Genomic DNA, 22,486 nt, shown 5'->3' with positions numbered 1-22,486 from the left:
GAGGATGTAATTTTGGGCACCTGGCAATGTACTGGTTTTACGTACAAGTCTGTCTCTTTGCGGGGGGGGGGGGGGCGGGTTAGCTTTCAAGGCAAGAATAGTTCATTTTTCATGTGATTAGCTGCTTAGTACATCAGATGCCCTGGCCTATTCACACATTTAGTTGCATGCAGCACACTAATGTGCAGCAGGAGCTGTGGGCTATACTTCTGACCCTTACACTAAATTTTTGCGTTGATCATGAATTCCTGAAAAGAGAATCTCTGCATTGATTGATTATTTAATTTCTGTACAGCTTAATATATTAAAAATATCTATGAGCAGTGTACAGAAAACTGAAGCAACAGACAACTTTTTTTAAAAAAAACAACTACAAAAATACACAGATACATATTAAAATGTTACATTAATAGCATGTTACTAATATATAAAAATCAGTATCAGTTCATTTTCCTTCTGGCACACCCTCCGGGTTCTCACCCAGGATCCAAACAAACTCTCAGCTCATCCACAAAAGCCTTACGAAGAGTAGGGTTCCTGGAAAGAGCAAGCATCACCCTAGCCTTTCACCCTAGGCTTGCTTTTTATGGGCAGGCCCAAAGTGGATGGTACTTCCTCAGGCTGTCCATTCAGCTGTAGTCTCCACACCCAGTTCCAGGTACAGCAGGTTTGTTGAGTTTCCCAGGGGGTTCAAATGAGGGGAAAAGGACACCCTCCACTCACAGCTCTCAGACCCTCCAAGTGTCCCTATTTTCCAGGGACATCCTTGATTTAGTGAAGCCACCCCAGTTTCTGATTTGATTGAATGTCCCACTTTTCCTTAGGATGTCCCTATTTTCATTAGAAAAATGTTGGAAGGTATGGAGTTATCCGACCCCTGAGCCGTCTGAAGGCAATCCTGTATAGCAGTGACGGCCAAACTTGGCCCTCCAGCCGTTTTGGGACTATAATTCCCATCAACCCAGACCACTGGTCCTGTTAGCTAGGGATGGTGGGAGTTGTAGTCCAAAAACAGCTGGAGGGCCAAGTTTGGCCATCACTGCTGTATAGGGAAGTTTTTAAAATGTTTAATTTTTTTAATGTTTTTATGTATGTTGGAAGCTGCCCAGAGTGGCTGGGGCAACCCAGTAAGATGTGTGGGGTTTAAATAGTAAAATTATCATTATGGAATGGGATGTCCCTATTTTCATCGAAGAAATGTTGGAAGGTATGAGCTCTTTCTTCACCCTCCAGCCAGTATGGTGTAGTGGTTAAGAGCGGTAGACTTGTAATCTGGTGAACTGGGTTCGTGTCCCCGCTCCTCCACATGCAGCTGCTGGGTGACCTTAGGCTAGTCACACTTCTCTGAATTCTCTCAGCCCCAGAGTGTTTGTTGTGGGGGAGGAAGGGAAGGAGAATGTTAGCCGCTTTGAGACTCCTTAGGGTAGTGATAAAGCAGGATATCAAATCCAAACTCTCCTCCTCCTCCTCCTCCTCCTTCTCCAGCTGCTCCAGATAGAACCCAAAGGATGAGAAAAATTGCATGGGCAGCCACTCTATGCAAGCAGGACACCTGGCCAACCAGGTGTTTTACTTGTATGGAGCCCCTAGGCATGAGCAGATCCTTGCAAGAAGGATCCCTTCCTTGGAGCTCCATGCTCAACACAGGAAGCCCCATGCTCAACAGGGGTGCCATATCAGGGATGGGGCCTGAGCTTGTGACTCTATTCTGGCTGCTATACTACCCTACTTGCCTTAAATTTGTAGGGTTTTCAAACTATGGCTCAGTCCTGCTGCTTTATTTTAGTAGCTACTTCTGCAACAAGATACTGTGTTGGGATTGGTAGTTTGCTGTTTTGTATCCTTTAGAATGGGCTCTCCAGATGTTGTTGGACTCCAGCGCCCATCACCCCCAGCCAGCATGGCTAAGGAACAGGAATTATGGGAGCTGTAGTTCAGCAACATTGGTAGGCCTGCCGGTTCCCCATCCCTGCTTTATATGCTCATTCCTGTCCAGAGTTGTTTCCTTTCTCTGGGTTTCTCATTATTTCTGTTTTCCAGCTTGTGATTCTTTTTTACAAGAAGTCTTCATGAAAGTTCAACATTTTAGTGCTTATTTCCTCTAATAACTTATCTGTGCAGTTTTGTCTAATGTAAATATTTTAGCAAAGCATATTTCCCTAACATTTATATTTTCCCCAATATAACACATTTTTAATGTTGCCTTCACTAATACTTGCATTTTATGCAGTTTACATACATTTCCGTAAACATTAGATGGCCAAAGAACTGCATTGCAACATTCAGAGAGATCTGTGAATTTCAAAGCATGGCTGTGTTTCAATTCACATATTATTTATTTCATAAAATTTATACTCCATTTGACTGTAAAATATATCTGAAAGAGCATCTCCACCCCCATCGTCCAACTCGGACACTGAGGTCTAGCTCTGAGGGCCTTCTGGTGGTTCCCTCACTGTGAGAAGTGAAGCTACAGGAAACCAGGCAGAGGGCCTTCTCGGTAATGGCGCCCACCCTGTGGAACAGTCCCCCATTAGATGTTGAGGAGATAAACAGCTACGTGATTCTAAAAAAGCAAGCATCTGAAGGCAGCCTTGTTCAGCATTTGGTGTTTAGTGTTTGATGTTGTATTGTGCTTTTACTATTTTTTGTTGGGAGCTGCCCAGAGTGGCAACCCAGTCAGATTGGCGGCATACAAATAATAAATTATCATCATAATCATTTTTACAAAATAATAAAAAGCGATTTACAAAGATTATTTCAAAAAGTGAGAATTAGGTAGATTCACCTTTAAATGTGAACTGAATTGAATTCCCCATTCAATTTGCTTCTTATTTTTCCTCACATCTCTAGTTCCAGTTCCTTCAACAGATGAAGCACAGAGTTAAGCAAAATAAAGGGACAGAACAGAGATGGGGAAGTTATGACTCTGCCAAAAGTGTTGAATTCCAACTCCCGTCAGCCCTAGTCAGCATGGCCAATGGACAGGGATTGTGGGAGCTGTCATTCAACAACAGCAGGAGGGCCACAGGCCCTAGCACCCCTGGAATATGGCATGCAGCAGGCAGAGCAGGGAAAGGAACCTGTTGCCCCCCTGTTGTTGGATTATAGCTCCCATCAGGAAAAAAAAGAGAAGCCTATGCTCACTGGGACAATCTTAAACATAGCTTGTTTTGTTGAGGAATACAAATGATCCTTCTTTGGAAGCTATAAACAATGGACAACATAAACACATTAAAAAATGGCATTAGTTACATTCATACTTCTATGCACATGCATGATAAGTCCAAAATCTCAAAACCACATTTGAATCTTATGCTTAAAAATTTCTTCACATATTTGTGTTGTGACCATAGGAAACGTCTAATATCTGTTTCAACAATATAAAAAAAAAATACAACTGCAGGTATGCAGTCTAGATACAAATGTATAAATATGTTTTTTAAGCATGTGGTTCAAATATTCTGTCTTAGTTCCAGCAACTGTGGAAAAGTTTAACCCCTTTTTTTTTTTAAAAAAAAGACAATGTTTCAATTAGTAGTAGCCTTTTCTTTTTTTCCACTTTGTGCTCGACTTCCCCTAAAAGTATTTAGGAAGAATTTGCAAGCATTGCACATACTAGTTTACAAAAACGTGGAGCAATTGTTAGCACAACAATATAGTAAAAGACTTTATCACCGTTGGTGATAATTGTACATTTCCTTCTATTGTCTGTAAGGAAAACTGACTGATAAACTGCAAGGGTTTGTGTCTCCAGTACTCATCAACTTTATGCTGCTTCCTAATGGGTTGGAAGCCAAGGAGGACAAGAGGAAGAAACCAGCTTCTAGATAAGTGTAGGTCAGCTTTTTCACTGAAACAAAAAAAACATTCATTTCCAGTTTGCAGAAGAGCTAGCCACTGCATCTTAAAACAATTGTGGAGCCATCTATTTGGCGTGTGTGTGTGTGTGTATGTGTATATATATGTGTGTGTGTGTATAACAAATTTATTTATTTGATTTTATATATTAAAATTTACAATCATACCACAACACCTTCCATAAATACAAGATTCCCATGAATCTCTGGACTTCCCTCCTCCCCTCTGTGGGTCCCGTTATTAAACATTTTCTGCTGCATCTTTATAGTAATCCAGATCTTTTCATATCTCCATTGTATCAACAGTTCTCATTACATTACAAGTGTTATTGCAGTCCCGCTAATGATTTTATTTGTTTACAGTGGTCTCCAAGGTAAATTATAAATTTACCCCATTCCTTATTAAAATTTTGGTCTCCCTGATTTCTCCGGTCATTTTTGCCATTTTGGCATAGTCCAGCAACTTGACCTGTCATTCTTCTCTGGTAGGGACTATGTCTTCTTTCCACCTCTGGGCTAGCAGCATCTGCACAGCTGCTGTTGCATACATAAATAATCTCTTCTGTTCCCTTAAGATTTTGGCACCTAGAATTCCTAATAGAAAAGCTTCTGGGTTTTTTGTAAAAGTTATTTTAAACTTTTTTTCCAGTTCATTATATATCATTTCCCAGAATGCTCTCTCTCTCCTTTAAACACTTTCATAGAGCTTCAACAGATCTGTTGGAGAGATCACATCGAGCCCTAATAGCTGTGTTTTGTATTCACTCCATACTAATGTGCAAATCGGGTTCAAGGGCTTCTTGAACCAGATTTCTGCTTGTGATACACATGACTAGTTGGTCTTCTCTGCCATAGAACTTACATTTTTTGTTTTTGGTTACAGATACCAGCAAATTTTTAATATATAATGAAAACCACAAACTTTGTGTTCATGTACAGTCTGCAAGCTATGTCACTACCAGTATTTGCAACCATGAAAGCGATGAACAAAAATTTAGATGGATTTCCAGCCACCAGCTGATGAGCGTGTCTTTGAAGTTATGTTTTGGAGTATCTTCAAAGGTTGACTGGACACCAGTTACTCTGTACCCATGTGACTCAACAAGCGATCTCCAGCGGTGGGAATGCAAAAATGACACACTTTTCGCCATCCAAGGAGCAGATCTGCATTTCAACTATGGCAACAGAAATGAAAAAAGAATTATGCTGTACCGGGGATCTGGCGAATGGAGTCGGTGGAAGGTCTATGGAACCAGAGATGATTTGTGCTCCCGGGGCTATGAAGGTAAATCTTCCTGGTTGTTGTTTCGTTTTCCTTCTGAGTTAATATACTTGGCTACTTGAATCTTTAGTCATGTTGTTATATAAGCCAACAACCCAGCCAGATGGCTGGGGTATAAATAATAAATTATTATTATAATGCACAGAACTAAGAGCCCATACAAATAAAGTAACTTGCCCCTTTAGAGGTTTGTCATCCTAGGACAGGGCTGCTATACATCAAGTCAATCAAAAAGTAGCTTCCTTAAAAAAGCTCAACAACTAGGATAGCATAATTATCTGAATTGTCCCAATAGGCAAGGTGAATTTAGCCACACATCGAATGCCTAAGTATAATGAAATGCCAAGCTGTAAGATCATTTCTGTCAGAATAGGCAACAAATGGTCACAGCAAGGGTAGCCAACATGGTGACCTCCAAGTATTGCTAGACTACAACTACCATCTGCCACAGTCAACCCAATTGGTTGATGGCCAGTGGCCAGCTAGGATGAGAGTTGGGGTCGAGCAACACCTGAAGTGTGGGTACCCCTGAGTTAGAGCATGACTCAATTGCCATGTCATATTGTTCATATTTATGAACAATAAATAACATCTAGGGTAAGGCAGAACCAACGTGCAAATATCCAGTTGTGGAGATGTTCAAAATGTTATTAATTCCCTTTTTAAAAAGAAAAGAAAAGCACAGATGGATAGCTGTCTGTCATGGATGCTTTAGCTGAGGTCCCTGCTTTGGACTAGATGACCCTTGGGATCCCTTCCCCTCCACAATTCTATGAAACCTCTACCCAATTTAATATTTGCAAGTGATGCCAGGTTTGCACTTGGATGTGTCATTGAGGGGAAGTGCTCAGACAGTTCCTCTACTTTGTGACATCTCGGTGTCAACCTCAGGTTTATGAACCAGGGCATCCCAGCCAGTAACCATGACAACACAGAGACAGGAAGAGCATCCAAGCCATATTCAGTCATCCTCTCTTCCCTGCCTCGCCGCACCCTCTTCATGTGATTATGAACTGTAGCCTAGCTCCCTCCCACACATCCCCGTCAATAATGATAATGATAATGATAATGATAATAATTTATTTATACCCCGCCCATCTGGCTGGGCTTCCCCAGCCACTTTGGGTGGCTTCCAACAAAATATTAAAATACAGTAATCCATCAAACATTAAAAGCTTCCCTAAACAGGGCTGCCTTCAGATGTCTTCTAAAAGTCCAGCCCTAGGGGAGAAGATTATTTCCCTCTCAGATTATTCACTTCTATACCTTTTTCCAGAATGTGGAATAAAGTGAAGGGATATAAGCATAAATAAAGAGCGAGCAATCAAGCAAGCAAGCAAACAAACAAACAAACAAAGAAATGAAATGAAATGAAATGAAATGAAATGAAATGAAATGTCTCCCTCTAGCCTGCCTGTCTCTGGTTTTGAACTAGGGCAAGGAGGCATGTTTGAAATAATAAAAAACCTCTAAAAATAAAAGAAATAAGAATATTGAACACAGATAGGATATTCAGGTCTATAACAGTAAGGTTGTTTGCTAGTTGGGTTGCATAGGCATCTGTAGACTGCCTTCCTACATATGAGCTTTGCACACTTTGTTCTAGACCATTTCTGGCACTATCCCATTTTTGTGGAATAGCTTTTTACATTTGCCAAAGTGCTTTAGTCTTTTTATCCCTGTGAAAATGCTGTAAAGTAGACCACGATACAATTTGAGCCAAACAACAAAGAGAACAGTGCTTGTATCAAAGACTAAGTAAGGTATTAAAGATGAACAAATTTATTATGGCATTAGTGGGAGTTTTTAGATTAAAGTCTTCTTCATCAGGTGCATCATTTTGATAATCCACAAAAGCTTATGGAATAATGCACCTGCTAGCTTCTAAAGTATTACACAATTATTGTTCCGTGTCTGCTGTAAGCCATGGCTAGTTGGCTAACACTTTGTCTTAAAGTATAGCAGAGTAATGGTATACTTGATTACTTTATTACTGGTTCTTTTATTGCTTTTACACTTTTCTCTTCCTCTTTCTTTCCAGACATGTTCACTCTGAACGGCAATGCCAATGGAGCACCATGTGTATTCCCTTTCCAGTATGATGGTAACTGGTACGCAGAGTGTACAAATGCTGGCAGGTCCGATGGCTGGCTGTGGTGTTCAACTACTAGAAACTATGATACAGACAGGAAATATGGCTTTTGCCCACTGAAATGTAAGTTCTGTAGTTGTTTCTTAAGCCTGGATCATGAAATGTCACTATCTAGTCAATAAAACATACATAAATGTGCATATTATTGAACTGTGAAGATAGGCAACTTTTCTGAAAAGGGCAGGGATGTAATGATTTAACAAACCTTTTTTTGAGTTTTATTTATTAACGTTCTTATGTTACATAGGTAAACATTATCATATTACATCACAAGGCTTATTATAATTTTCAGCATGTATACAAAGTTTATATACAAAATTTATATACCTAAAGAAAAGAAACAAGGACAAAAAACTATTCCAAAATCATATATGTGCCAACACTTTGGACTTCCTGTCTATCCCATTGTATATTCCTTTTTTACAAATGAATATGATTTAACAAATATTAACTGCTTGTTCCTGCCGGGGTCCTGACTGGAGCTAGGGTGTCCTTGTGCCTGTTACCTGCAATTGGAGAAAAGCTTCCATTGTGGATAGCAAGGGTGGGGGGAATGTGGAATTTCTATCAGGACCATGGTGTGGGCAAAGGGTTAAAAGTCAATGCCTGTAACAAAAAGAAAAGAAACACATAAAGGCAAAATCAAAGAAGATCACATGTCTGACTGTCCCAATGTCAAAACTCTGTATTTTTCTACAGAGCTCTAGAACAACTCAGGAGGAATTTTCCTATGAATTTTAGCACTATATTATTACAGTCCCACCGCTTGAAGTCGCATTGTAGCTTGTCATTGCATTTATATATATATATATATATCTATATATATATATATATCTATATATATATATCTATATATATATATATATCTTTATTGATGTTTAAAGCAGAAAGATAACAGCTAAAACTAACAGGAATGGCCAAACCTATAGATCCAGCCAGCTCAGAAAGCAGTCTGTGTCACTGAGTAGAAGTAATTCACAAACTAACTGGCTCAGTAGAGACCACAGGAGGTGAAGATTTGACAGAACCATCCAGACAGAAACAGGAAAATATTATTATATACTTTAGATATCCATTGTTTGAGAGGGCATGTCCAAGCTACCTTAGAAAAAACAAAGCAGAAGTCACCTACCACAAATGGGGTGTTTCTGAAGTCCCTTAGTTCAGTTCTGAAAATAGTTATAAGTCTATGTTAATTTCAGGGCTATGGATTCAGACTTTATAAGTAAATAATGCTTCTTTCATTTTGTCGTAATGAACATTGGAAGCCTGTCTTTATTTCCCCCTATAGCTGACGGAATGGACAAGCTGTGGAATGCAGACCATTTGACCAATGTTCAGTACCAGATAAACTCAAACGCTGCTCTAACTTGGTACCAAGCGAGTAAAAGTTGTCAGCAACAAGGTGCACGTTTGTTGGGAATTACTGAGTTACATGAGCAAATGTACCTAACAGGTAAGTTATCCATGTGCATGGATATTTTGTAGCATGTCATATATTATATCCCAAATAAATTAAAGTGAAAGACTTGAAAGTTGCACAACAGAACTTGCATTATCCCCATTCCTGATCTCTCTGCATTAACAGGTGCATAGATCTTATGCTTCTACTATGCCTGTCCGTTTGTCTTTACGACTGAGAACTCTGAAAAAGCAGGATTCCCAATCGCACAGAAAGAAGTGTAGCTATATAGTTCGGCTGGTTAGTGTGTGGTGCTGATAACGCCAAGGTTGCAGGTTTGATCCCCATATGGGACAGCTGCCTATTCCTGCACTGCAGGGGGTTGGACTAGATGATCCTCAGGGTCCCCTTCCAACTCTGCAATTCTATGATTCTATATAATATCTAGACATGAACATAATAAGCTGAATGTGTGAAGGCTGAGAGTGGCGATGGCACTCCTAAGTTTTCTGCCTCCCCTGTGTGCAAGGTAACATTTGAAAAGTGATCTTGTAGCTTTGCTTCATAAATGTCAAAAGCAAGCTCTCCTGCTTAAGAATCCTACTTTTGCACTGGCTTATCACAGCAATGAAGAAATTTAAACTCATGCACCCAAACTATAGAGTCTTGTTTGTTGCTTTTTTTTTCAAAAAAATTATTCATTTTATAACACAAATAAACACAAACAGAAAAACAAACAATACAAACAAATTCTTGTCTTATTCTTATTTTTTCTAAGCCTTGTTAGGTGGGCTTGTTTGTTGCTTGACTGTCTTGCACATACTGAGCAACCGATTTGCATTCACAAGGAACTATTTGCTCAAGCCTCTTTTCACATTTTCAATTTCAATGTGAAACGATCAGATTTATTGCTTAATCTGTGAAAACAGATGCCCCAGTCCAAACTGCCAATGTTTCATACTCTCTGCTGTGGGAGTCACACTTCCTGACACCAGATATGTAGGAACAGGTTGTGGAGATTTAGTGGTGAGCCAAAAGTACTTTGCACATTTTAAATTTTACTTCATGTATTTGATCACCACGGTCCAGGAGAGTGGATGCATGAGACTGATCGCAAATGCTTATTTTCTGCAAGAACTTGGCTCCATCTTGTCTGGTTCTTCTTGTCGTAACCATGAAAGGCAGGTCTAGAGGTAGACTTACCAAATTCAGTAAGGTGTTGTTGTGCCCACAAAGGGAACTTTTGGCAGATGGTGCTTCTCCATTCTTAATGCTGCAGTGGTAAAATAAGTTTTCGATTGCTGAAATTCTCCTTCGCTCTGCAACTTTGATGCTCATCCTTACCCACTTACCGGTACCTGTAATTACTACTGCCTGTTGTGGAGTCCGCATTCCTGAGACTGATGCCTTGCTGTGTTTTGCATGCTCATTTAGGGTTAACTTCCACTTTGACTACTGAACTCTGGTTTGGTCTTAACAGTTTGGACTCCAACCGTGGATGGCAATGGAGTGGTGGCCATCCTTTCAGATACCTAAACTGGGCACCAGGTAATCACTGTTGTTTGGGTGTTTATATATTCTAAATGCATTTGTCTTTTCAATTTTCCTCATATCTGTTAGTTTTCCCTCTTTTTTTGCAGTAGAGAACAACATCAACAGCAAAAAAACACACAATTTCAAATGTCCCTTCCCCACTAAGAGTGCAATTCATGATGCCCCATTTCATCTTCTCATCCTGAAATTTTTGTTTAGATATCCAAAACATGTGTTCTTGGGTCCAATATGCTATGGCCTTCCAGATATATTTAGCTATACATACCATCATCCATGATGACTTGTGAGGAATCATTCATATGTTCATTACAAATATAGGTTGAAGGCCTGAAATCTTGAGGCGAAACACTGAACCGAGCACTTTTGCCGTGAGCAAAATTGCAGCCTGGATCAATTAAATGTGCTGATCTGATTACTGAGCTGACTTTGTGTAGTAAACGCCTCTTACATGCCCGTTGGCTACAATGGAATTTTGTAACGAAGACCTTGAACTCTGTAAAGTGAATATCCTTCTTATTTGTGCCCGTTTCTTAAAGGGAGTCCTTCTCCAGAGCCTGGAAAAACCTGTGGAACATTTAATCCCAGTAAAAATGGCAAATGGGAAACTCTAGAATGCAGTCAGAAACTTGGTTACATTTGTAAAAAAGAGAATTCCAGTCTGAACTCCATCACTATTTCTTCAGGTAGGTTGATGAATAGAAGTTGGCAGTAGGCTGATGAAAAAAGGGAAAGCTTCAGATGTATTTTGGAGCTCTTTCAAAAAGCTCTGTGAAGAGGAGTCTTCAAAACACCCAGTTCTTGAAGAGGATAGTATTGTTTTCTGTTGTTTCAAAAGGGTCTATTGGCTGCGTAACACAGGCGTCTACACAGTCAGCATCCCTAGTATGTGCAAGCATCTCAGCTATAGCTTTGACAGCTCCTGCAGTCATCCATTGAAGAACCTTCTTCTGCCCTTTCAGCAGTAGCAGCTGCTAATCCATCCTCTTCCTTCAGTAGTGCCTCCTTCTCTGTGCTGGCAGCCAAGGGCTTCTGCATGCTCAGAGTCTTCCTTATAAACTGGCCCATGGCTTCAGGTTTATTTATTGCTGTATTATCCAAAGAGAACATGAGAGGAAACAGAATGCAAAGTATTTTATTTTAAAGGAGTCTGCGGTTGACGAGACAATTCTGGGTCCCTTTATGGTAGAGCCCACCTGAAATGTAAGAACGTGTATGTCCTCGGCATCAGAAGTTTGAATTTAAAACATTGTATTTACATTTCAGTGTGAGAAGGAAGCATCCAGATTCTAGACAGCTATGGCAGCAAATTCCATTATCTGTAACAGAGACGCTGACACTGAGAGACAGGAAAACACCACTTTGCTCTTAAAAGCACATTCTGATAAATATCCCTGTGTGCTACGCCAAAGCGTTGTCACAGTTTCCTTCCATTCCCTTTCAGCATTCTACCCAAACATGCCCAGGTGTTTCCTAAATGCATTTCTACGTTATTTAAAAGATTTCCCCGCTCCTTTAGCGACACAATCATTATATTTATTAATTAAAGTGGGGAGCTTGTTTAGCAGAGTTTCCCTGCTGATGCACCTGTTTATCAATAGTGTGAGAAACAGACTTAATTTACGATGGTTTGCAAACTTGTGAAGGAGGCTGAGATCACCAATATCGTGTGTGTGCTGGATTGGGGACTAAAAGGAAATCTTTGGAGGAAGATGGGGCTTAAGTGATGAGGAAAAGGTGTGTGTATGTAAGGTAAAAGAAGGTAAATGACTCCTGGATGGTTAAGTTCAATCAAAGGCAACTATGGGGTGCAGTGCTCATCTCACTTTAGGCCAAGGAAGACAGCATTTGTCCACAGACAGCTTTCCGGGTCATATGGCCAGCATGACTAAACTACCTCTTATGCAACGGAACACTGTGATGGAACACACAGAGACGCCATTTGTCTTCCCGCCACAGTGGTACCTATTTATCTACTTGCACTGGCGTGCTTTCAAACTGCTAGGTTGGCAGAAGCTGGGACAGAGCAATGGGAGCTCACCCTGTCACGGGGATTCGAACTGCTGACCTTCTGATGTGCATGCCCCTAACATTATGTGGAATCTATACAGCATTGCGTGCATAGGTGCCTACTTGATCATTGTTTGTGGCTGTTGTTTTCCCAGAAACAAGTGTGAATATTAAGTGTCCTGAGGGATGGATATCATATGCAGGCCACTGTTACAAGATTCACAGAACACCGGCCTTGTGGAATGATGCCTTAGCATCATGCAGAAAGGAAGGTGGAGATCTGGCGAGTATACACAACGTTGAAGAGTACAGCTTTACAATTTCCCAGCTTGGGTACAGTGAGTATTTGTACATGGTATCTTAACAATTAGCATGTTTTGTGTAGCAACAGTAGTTTACATAACTGGCACCTGCTTTCATCCCATCTAGGATTAATAAATATTACAATGGTATCAAGAATTTTAGTGGCTATTTCGCAGCATTTTTCAACTCGGTAAAGCTTTCTTCTCTAGTGTGCCTCCTATTGTCTTTGAATTCATATGTGTCAGCCTAGCAATTTCTCAGGCTTGTGGGAATTAAGATGCATCTGTGGAGAGGTTGTTTTGTTTGAGGTACTATATTTGCTGCTATAATCCTCCAGATGTTGTTGGACTCCAACTCCCATCAGCCCCAGCCAGCATGACTGATGGGAGTTGTAGTCTAGCAACATCTGGAGAACCACAGGTTCCTCACCCCTGATGCAGATAATACAGAGCCAGGTAGACCAGTGGTGTGACTCAATATGAGGAAGCTTTTCTATCTAGCTCAGCTGTAGAGAAAACACTTTGCTTGAAAAAGGTGCCAGATTCAAAGCTTGGTATTGTCATCAACAAAAATAAGGTAGCAGGTGCTGAGGAAGACAACTTCATTTGATCCAGGAGAGCTGCTACAAGTCAGTGAGGATAATACTGGGCTAGATAGGCCAGCAGTCTGACCTGGTATAAGATAGCCTGCTGGAAGGGATTGCTGAATAAGATATCATGCTCAGTGGATGGTGGAACATCAGAAACCCTGAACAACTTGTTAGCATTCTTCGTGGGTATAATAATACAGTGGTACTTCGGGTTACATGCGCTTCAGGTTACATACGCTTCAGGTTACAACTCCGCTAACCCAGAAATAGTGCTTCAGGTTAAGAACTTTGCTTCAGGATGAGAACAGAAATTGTGCTCCGGCGGCGTGGCAGCAGCAGGAGGCTCCATTAGCTAAAGTGGTTCTTCAGGTTAAGAACAGTTTCAGGTTAAGAACAGACCTCCGGAACGAATTAAGTACTTAACCAGAGGTACCACTGTAGAACAAAACAAAATTTAAAATTTGTGTAGTTTGCACAGATCACAAAATACATCTTTACTTGCTGCAGAACTGGGATTATTTCAATACAGACCTTTGGGATTTTTAAAAAGTATGTAGATACTAGTCAATACTGTATGTACAGTGGTACCTTGGTTCTCGAACTTAATCCATTCCAGGAGTCCGTTCGACTTCTGAAACCATTCAGAAACCAAGACGCACTCAAGCGGAAGCCACGTCAGACTTTCGGCTTCAAAAAAACATTAGCAAACCGGAACACTTACTTCTGGGTTTGTGGCGTTCAGGAGCTGATTTGTTCGGCAACTAAGCTGTTTGAGAACCAGTCTAGAAAGTTGTTTCAGTGAGAGGTGATGTTTTGAGGATTCTGCCATAACTTTCTGTGCTAGCTGGCTGGATCCTGTGTCTTGCAGCATAATGCAGATGTGCTGTAGTGGAAAAATGAGGGAGAAGACCTTGTTGCGGGAACAAACAGGGGGAAAAAACATTATGTAAGTGTCAGGAATGCAGGACCAGGAGCAATGGAAAATCTCATTTAAAAGCAATATCTCTGTCATGAAGCAGAGGTTATAATGACAGTAGGTGCCAGAAAAACCAAACAGTGTACTACATTCTGCTTGAATGTTGAATTAGTCAGAGGAAGTCCTGTGTACACATCTTGGCAGCACCATCTTGTTCTTAGTGATTCAGGTCAGTGGAAAGGAAACACCTGTTATATTTGGGCTCGGGTTCAGGATTCAGCCTCAGTGGTGACATCTCTTACAGTTAAGGGCAAGAAACTCCATGAACACACTTTTAGCTATTAACTTGCCGCTGGTTCTTAAAAAAAAAATATGGTGACAATTGAATATTGCTGGATGTAGCCTTTTTAAAAAAAATATTGGGAAAGTATCATTGAAGAGCAATCCATCCAGCCTACGACTGATGTGCTAGTGCCCATGAGTGGAGGGTTCCTACCAGTTCCATCGTTTCCCGCTTCATCTCTGCTCCTCTATCTATGGGTATGCATGGATATATGCACAGAGAAGGTGAGAGATCATTGCAGGAAATCAGCGGTCTCTGCATGTCTCTCATCCAGCCCATTCAGTGTCCCTTCATCCCTCTGTGCATATTCTCATGTCCCAGAGCATTGTCTCCCCTTCCTTATAATTTCCCTTTCCTTGTTGCTACTGCTCAGTGGCTTGCGCTGAAATTTTTCATAGGGGAACAGTTAGGGCCAGAGACACCAGCTTGCAAGGGTGATTGGGGTGTGTGTGCTGATGTCATGCCCGTGAGAATTGTGCCCCCTTCCTTAAGTTGGGCAGAAGCTTCCTGGGCTCTGGCAGTATGCTGGAGCCCTGCTGCCTTCTTCTTAAAGCTAGGCAGGCTTTGGGAAGGTGGTGGGAGGGCTCTTGGGCCCATTGGAGCATCACACCTCTCTACCTAAGCTGGGCTTTGGGAGGGAAGTGCCAGGGGAACATTTAGGGGACTAGCCTAGTCCCCCTAGTCCAATGCCTGCACGCCACTGCTACTGCTTTTGAAATCTATATTCTGATTTATTCATTAACCCAAGGCAGATTTCAGAGTTAAAGAACGATGCCACCACACTAAAGTACTATCAGTAATAGGTTTGAGATACAGCAGACACTTTGTCTAGTGTCCCCAAAGTTAGCTCAGTTGGTTACAGTGTGGTGCTGATAAGGCCAAGGTTGTGGGTTCGATTCCCCATATGGGTCACCTGCATGTAACCCTTAGGTCCCTTTCAACTCTACAATTTTATGTGCAGCTGTTCTTCAAAATTTATTTGAGAGCTGCACTGGCTCAGAAGGCGGGTTCTGCTTTCGTTGCTGGCACTTCTGGCCGTACAAAGCAATTCTTGCCCACTTCCATTGGATTCCCATCCAAGCACAAATCCTTGAAGATCTAAATGAGGTCAGGCATATGTCTCTGAGTACAAGAAGTAGTGCGCTACTTAGTACCAAGTGCTGGAAATGACATTGGATAGTTGAGCTACTACAGGACCATTGTGGCAAATGGGATGTATTGCTTACATGCCCTGTTTGTGGGCTTCCCAGAGGTATCTGATTTGACCACTGTGGGGAACAGGATACTGAACTGAACTGATCTGCTTTTGCATGCTTATATACTTAACATGCCCAGATGTTAAAGTCTGTAAGAGAGGCTCTGTTTCACATCCCATGGGATGTTCATAGGAAGCTTGGTCCAAAGAGAAAAAATAATTCAAAGGATAAGAACAGTAATAAGGTAATTACCAAATCCAAATTGCATTTCTTCTCAGTCTGCTTGCTTTCCCAATGCCCATCAGCCCCAGCCAGCACATCAAGTTAGTGAAAGCTGGCATAAAGGACATTTCATTTTTTCATCCCCCCACTTTGGTTAATTAAAGAAGAGGCTTAATGTCCCTTTTCACTATTAAAGAAACCTTTTCCTTTTTGGGGAGAGCTGGAGTAGTTTGCAGGAAATAGTTCAGAACAGCAAGCTAAAAATAATGGGCAGATTTTAATTCATGTGTGGGTAGAGGAAACTGAGATCCCATTATTGAATTCCAGAGTAACATTTATTGCCAACAGGTTGACCTTGGAGAAAATAGTTCTTAGGCATGCAATGGCTGACATGGTGCTGCTTCAATAGCAAAATGCCTGGACCTTAGACATTCTGTACAGAAATTACATTTCCCCTTGCTCATCTGCATCCAACGGAGTGTCATTTTTGCCTATGCTCATCCTGTTAGGCTCATCTGATGAATTGTGGATTGGGCTGAATGACCGCAAGGTTCAAATGTACTTTGAATGGACGGATGGGACTCCTGTAACATACACGAACTGGCTGCGTGGAGAGCCAACACATGCTAACAACAGACAAGAAGACTGTGTGGTTATGAAAGGAAAGGTAAAGTAAAGCAGATGGCTCATTCAATGTGCTTCTACTATACCAAGTATATTCCTGTCTAAATATGTCACAAATCTTATCCAAGCAACTCCTTTTGTCCAATGCAGCAAGGGTTCTGGGCAGATCAACCTTGCGATGTGAAACATGGATACATTTGCAAAAGCAAACCACTAAAAGAAACTCCGGGAGATGCAGATGTAGTCGAAGAAGGCTGCCAGAAAGTAAGTAGATCAATACAGAATTCCCAGTGGCTCTTTGGCCCACTTCCCCCAAGTGGTTGTTGTGCTCACATTCAATGAGCAGCACCTACAATGCAACAAGGGATAAAACCTTGTTCCTGTGTCCTCTGCAGGTTGCTTACCTAACACTTGGGTGGTCATCTGCTGTTGCCAGCAGTCAGTGCTCATAATAACTAGTTATTCTGGAAACCTTGTAGCTACTGTATATTGTGGTTTTTCATTTGAAAAAAATCCCCTAGGCTCCCCCTTCTCTTCAGGTTCTCTTCCAACCACCTCCAAAATGCTCTGCAGAACCATAGCAAGTGAACAGCCTATCTTTAAAAAAGCATATCACAACAAACATGCACAACATCCTCCTGTCTGAGGCTTGCTCAGGTCCATATTCCTGACCTCTAGCCTTATGGATATTTGTCAAGGGTAAAAATGGTTTTATTCATCCAGGCTTTTAATGTTTGGTCTACGGTGGTGGTTGTTTGGCTGAAGTTTTTGGAATCTGAGACCTTTAACTGTCTTGATGTTATCTGCCTGCTACCCCCCCTTTTTTAGTTATGTGTCTTTATGTGCCATTTTATCTTACTTGCTTTGTAACTGTAAGCCTTCTTTTTTTTAAAAAAACCACCCAAAACCATATCTATCGATGTGGTGGAATTAAACCAATCATCTCACTGTAAGTTTTGTATTTTGGCCATGGAAGCATTAATTTAGGAAAATGCAGATTGAATTAGTGGTATTTTGTAAACTTGTTTTATGCGCCAGGCATTTGTCAGGATCCTAACCTTCCCCCCTCCTTTTTTGGTCTTTTTCACTCTTGTACAGAGTTTTTTCTCTCAGCTATTTTATTGGAAGGGAAATAGTAAAACACAGGAATAAACAGTTGTTATTCGCTTGGCATAATTAAATAAAATCAAGTTCTTAACCCGGTTGCTATTTGCTCTGATTCAGGGGTAGAACATGGGCTTTCCCGGGGAAAGTGGTGGGGCAAAAAACCAAAACCCTCTCAGGCACAGACCAGGAAATCCCAGATGTGTGCCTAGAAATGCTGCACAGAAGGCAGTCTGGATGAACCCTTAATCTGGGAAAATAAAGTCTTGATTAGCTGGAACTGACCATCTTCCAACATCAACAGTAGACAATTGTCAGATCCACCAAAAAATCATTTCAACAGAATTCATGCTTAGAAAGTGAAAAAAAAAAAAACCAAACATAATTGCACAAGGGAGCAGAGCAAATACAATAATAAGTTAAATTGGTTTAATATCCCTATAAAAACAATAGACTCTTAATGAAACGGATATCCCTACAGGAAAGGGCCTTTTTACTGATTAAACATTCCTAATATCCTATTTCATGTAAGGAAGTATTTTAGCTGTATTACTTTCTGCACTCACCCAGTTTTTGTTCCTTTCATTCTGTTTTTGTCTCTTGCTCAACCTTCATCAGTCTTCAACAGAGTTTTTAAAAGGTTATAATATGCACACTTGACCTCACAGGCTGTCTGTAAAGTACATTATTCTTCCTTCCAAACAGGGCTGGAAAAGACACGGTTTATACTGCTACATGATTGGAAATGTATATTCAACATTCGCAGAAGCAAATCAAACATGTATAAAGGACAATGCTCATTTAGCTTCTGTTGCAGACAGGTTATTATTATTATTATTATTATTATTATTATTATTATTATTTATAAAAATAATTGTCTGAAGTGAAAATATGACATTTTTGTTAAGCTAAGGCCTGGTGCCATCATGCAGAAATCTCAGGATTCTTTCTTCCCTAAAACGTCTTCTATTTAAGGCAGGATGAAAAACCTCTTTCAGCTGGACGACCACATAATTCTGTTGGAAAGCTGCCAGTGGCTACATGCCAATAGTGGGTGGGACTAGACATAAAAATGGGAGGAGCCAGATTCATACACCATACCTCAATATTATGCAACAAAGCTATTTCTCATGGAAACAGAGGCATTGATTTATTAGTAATTTCACTCAAGTTCCACATTCCGTCTTTTACATCATTTTTTTTTATAGGTTATAAAATGCAAAAGCACTGCATCACCCCTTTTCTGTCCTGAATATGCAAAAGTCAAAAATAATTCAGTAATCCCAGCAAAAATATGTACATAGCATAAATGCAAGATCAACTGCAAGTCTTAGGGCTTTTGAAAAGAAAAAAGAAAACTTCAAAACACAATTGCATTGTAAAAATCGTATGCATGCACGCAACTGCAAAATTCATGGATGACTTTTTGGCGTATTTGCAGGGAACACCCGTCTCTGCTGAAATATTTTCTCCATGCTCTGCTCTTCTTGAAGCAAGACCTTCTTGCAGAGGAAGGAGCTGCAATTGTACCCTTTGCACAACACCACAGCTCTTTTCCCTCTCAGCTACTCTCCTCTGAAAAACTGGTGGATGGGAGGGGACCAGGAGGGCTGTATGGGCAGGATGGGGTCCAGAGAGCTGTATCTAGCCCACATGCCAGAGGTTGCTCACCCTGCTATATCACAGATAAAAAATGGTAGTTGTGGTGTCTATTAACCACAGTTTAGAGCAGTAGCAGCATAAACCTTGGCTATTGTTAAGGCCAGGAAGAGAAGGATAGGTGGGAACATGCCAGGGAAGGGTTAGGAAGGTGGGAACATGGAATTTAGGAGTGTTTAACTGCATCCACTCAAAGTGATATTGTTATGTTGTTTTACTTAGGAAGTTGATGACATACAACTTGCACATTTGATTTCAAACTTAGAGAATCCATACCTTGGATTGGGGAAACCCAGCCAGATGTTCCCTCTTCCATAGGACCCCTGCCCCCACAACACATTCAGTTCTGTTCCCTAACCCCCAGGAGAATATTTTTAAGGGGTATGGGGTGGGGGGCTTCAAAGGGAAAGGATATGTGGGAAAGGCCAATCCATAAATCTGAAATCTTCAATTCACAAATGGAAATTTAGGATCTAAGCCCTGTAGGCTTAGATGGTTAGCATATGGAGGCTTAAGGCAGGGCATGCCCCCAGGATCCAGACTTATTTCTGAACATTAATTCTGCAATGTCTGAACATGTCCTCCTCTGGTCCCTTGAACCTTCTTGGGTGCTGTAATATTTCCTTCCTGAAAAAGACATTATTTTATTCCCATAGGGATGAATGTGCCATCTCAGTGGAGCCAACACTTTTATTTGTACAGTAGATGGATATACAAGCCCATGCTACTTCATGGCTACATTTGCAGGGGTTTCGTCACAAAACATTTCATAGAAATGAAATGCTACTTTTGCCTTTTATTCCTTTTCTGCAGATACGAACAAGCGTATTTTACTAGTCTGATTGGGCTCAGGCCAGAACAATATTTCTGGATTGGTCTTTCTGACATACAAGAAAGAGGAACATTCATGTGGACCAGTGGGGAAACTGTTGAATATACCCACTGGAATGTTGAAATGCCTGGTATGTAGACCAATTCTATAGGGATACTGTGAAATCCTGGATTTTCCGCAGAAAGGCAAAATTCTGACTACTCTCCTTATTACACAGAATGTTCTGTCTGTTTTGTAGACAGAACTGCTCATAGACATAAGAACAAATAAATATATGATGAAATATTTCTTCTTTGGCACTTACCTTGCCCCATTTAAACTTTCCTTCTGCTTGCTCAAGGTATAAGTAAGTTGCTTTGTTAAGTTTTTGCAGACCTGGTTAGATCTGAAAATGTATTACTTTTGAAACCCCCTTGCTTAAACCTCAGCTTTGTTGCAGTATAGAAAAAAAGGAATTTATTTTTTTCATAAATTTATTCCCTGTTCTTTGAGATTTTTTTTCTCTACGAAGTAGCTTACAACTATATTTAAAATTACAGCATTACAAATTCTGAATTTTAAATAGTTGTAGCCTACCCTGGGATCGGCTCATGAATTGTGGCTAATGATACTAGTAATAATGAATAACAGCAATTGTAATAATAATAATTCTATATTTAATCTGTCGAAATAAAACAATGAAACCACATTAAAATTGAAATCCAAGAGGCTCATGCAAGACCCTCAATATACATCAACCACTTCTCAAAGATTGCAAGGAATGAGGCCTGCCAAATCTCTTAAAATGCAGGGTCCCACAACTGCAGCCACCAAACCAGGATGCCCACAGCTGGGCACCTCTGAGCAACCCCTCCAGCACAGATCTCAAGAAAAAAGCTGTGTTGATTGTACAATTTTTTGTTGTTGTTTTCAACCCTTGAGATTTTATGCTAAAACAAATCTAGGGGTTAAGTTGCTAATTGGCAGTGGATGTGTTTTTCCCTTTCCTTTTTTGTGTCAATTACATGGCCCTGTGTGTCTCTCTTCATGTCCCACGAAGGGAGAAAAGCAGGCTGTGTTGCCATGAGGACTGGAATCGCAGGTGGCTTATGGGATCTTCTGAAATGTGAGACAAAGGCAAAATTCCTCTGCAAGCGCTTTGCTGATGGAGTGACTCCTCCGCCGATACCAACGACAACTGCTGCTCCCAGATGCGCTGACGGCTGGAGTCCAAGTGACAGTAGGAACTTGTGCTTCAAAGTATGACATTCAATTGCAAGTTTTTTTTTAATGAATCTTACCAAATATGTACTGCCGTTTGTTTACATCTATTTGTCTTTGTAGTTAGCACAGGAAACGTTTGTTAAAAACATGTTGTGTTCCCTCATCCTTATGTTCTTCCCACTTTTCCAAGCAGTGGGAGAGTCCAGAGATACAGCACTTAGGAAAGAGGTCACTGAAGGCTTATTGCCATTTTGTAACAATTGTGTTCATTTACGGATATACACAGCACCTGTAGTTTCCCTAACGAAAGGTTGTGCCTGGCAACTTTGCCATGGGGCTATTAAAGAACGTATAGAGCAAAAGCTTGGATACAATTTGGAGGGGAAATACCTGAGAAATTGCAAGTGAAGTTTGGACTAGCTCAGTAACACAGGTGGTCCTCCTTTCTCACTCCAGATATAGCTGAAGTACCATAGATAACTTGATGATAGAGCATCTGTTCTGCATGCACAAGGTTCTAGCTTCCATCCCCAGCCTCTCTGTTGAAAAAGGGTTAGAGGGAAAGAGACTTGTCTGAGGTCTTGAAAAGCAGCAGCCAGCTGCAATAGATAATAATAGGCTAGGTGAACCAATCATCTGACTTGGTTTAAGAGAGATGATGATAACAATACGTTAGCTGAACTCAGTGGTTCTTTTTCTGAGGGTACTCAAGGGTACACAGTTTTTTTCTAGAAGAAAGGCACTGGCTGAGCTGAACTGAAAATATCTAAATTATATTACATTTATTTTGTTATAATGAACATAATTTATAATTTCCCTTATTATGAAGCAATGTTTCTTACTTTTGTCATGTGCAGATCTTTTTGTGCCTAACTGTAAAATAATATATCATCATTAGGCTTTCATGAGGAGTGATGATAAAAAATCGTGGGCGGATTCTCAGAGTTTTTGTAGAGCCATGGGAGGTGAGCTGGCCTCCATTAGTAGCTCACAAGAGGAACGTTCACTGCAGCACTATTTGTCGTGAGTAAATTGATTTATCCATGTTATCATAGCTATTTCACACCCACATTTAAAGCACTCTTGTACCACTTTAACAGTCGTGGCTTCCCCCCCCCCCCAAGAATCCTGGGAAATGCAGTTTGCTAAGGATGCTGATGGTTGTAGTCCTGTGGGGAGTAAACTACTGTTCCCAGGATTCTTTGCGGTGAAGCCATGACTATTAAAGAGTCAGAAGA

The 22,486-nt window shown here is 40.7% G+C and overlaps 1 protein-coding gene across 1 annotated transcript in view; it reads left to right on the top strand.

Annotated features, from left to right (window-relative positions):
• The window catches only part of LOC128398410 (macrophage mannose receptor 1-like), a 54,225-nt gene that overhangs the window by 747 nt on the left and 30,992 nt on the right, over positions 1-22,486 (top strand). The window contains exons 2-13 of the mRNA XM_053359443.1: positions 4,744-5,145; positions 7,184-7,357; positions 8,586-8,750; positions 10,131-10,244; positions 10,787-10,933; positions 12,413-12,595; positions 16,336-16,493; positions 16,601-16,714; positions 18,260-18,375; positions 20,027-20,175; positions 21,085-21,284; positions 22,147-22,271. Coding sequence (XP_053215418.1) covers positions 4,744-5,145; positions 7,184-7,357; positions 8,586-8,750; positions 10,131-10,244; positions 10,787-10,933; positions 12,413-12,595; positions 16,336-16,493; positions 16,601-16,714; positions 18,260-18,375; positions 20,027-20,175; positions 21,085-21,284; positions 22,147-22,271 — 2,047 coding nt within the window. The remainder of the gene's footprint in view (positions 1-4,743; positions 5,146-7,183; positions 7,358-8,585; positions 8,751-10,130; positions 10,245-10,786; positions 10,934-12,412; positions 12,596-16,335; positions 16,494-16,600; positions 16,715-18,259; positions 18,376-20,026; positions 20,176-21,084; positions 21,285-22,146; positions 22,272-22,486) is intronic.

This window comes from Podarcis raffonei, chromosome 12, assembly GCF_027172205.1.
Source record: "Podarcis raffonei isolate rPodRaf1 chromosome 12, rPodRaf1.pri, whole genome shotgun sequence".
Lineage (NCBI taxonomy): Eukaryota > Metazoa > Chordata > Lepidosauria > Squamata > Lacertidae > Podarcis > Podarcis raffonei.
The sequence above is the reverse complement of the archived record's forward strand: the minus strand, read 5'-3'. Positions and strand labels throughout refer to the sequence as shown.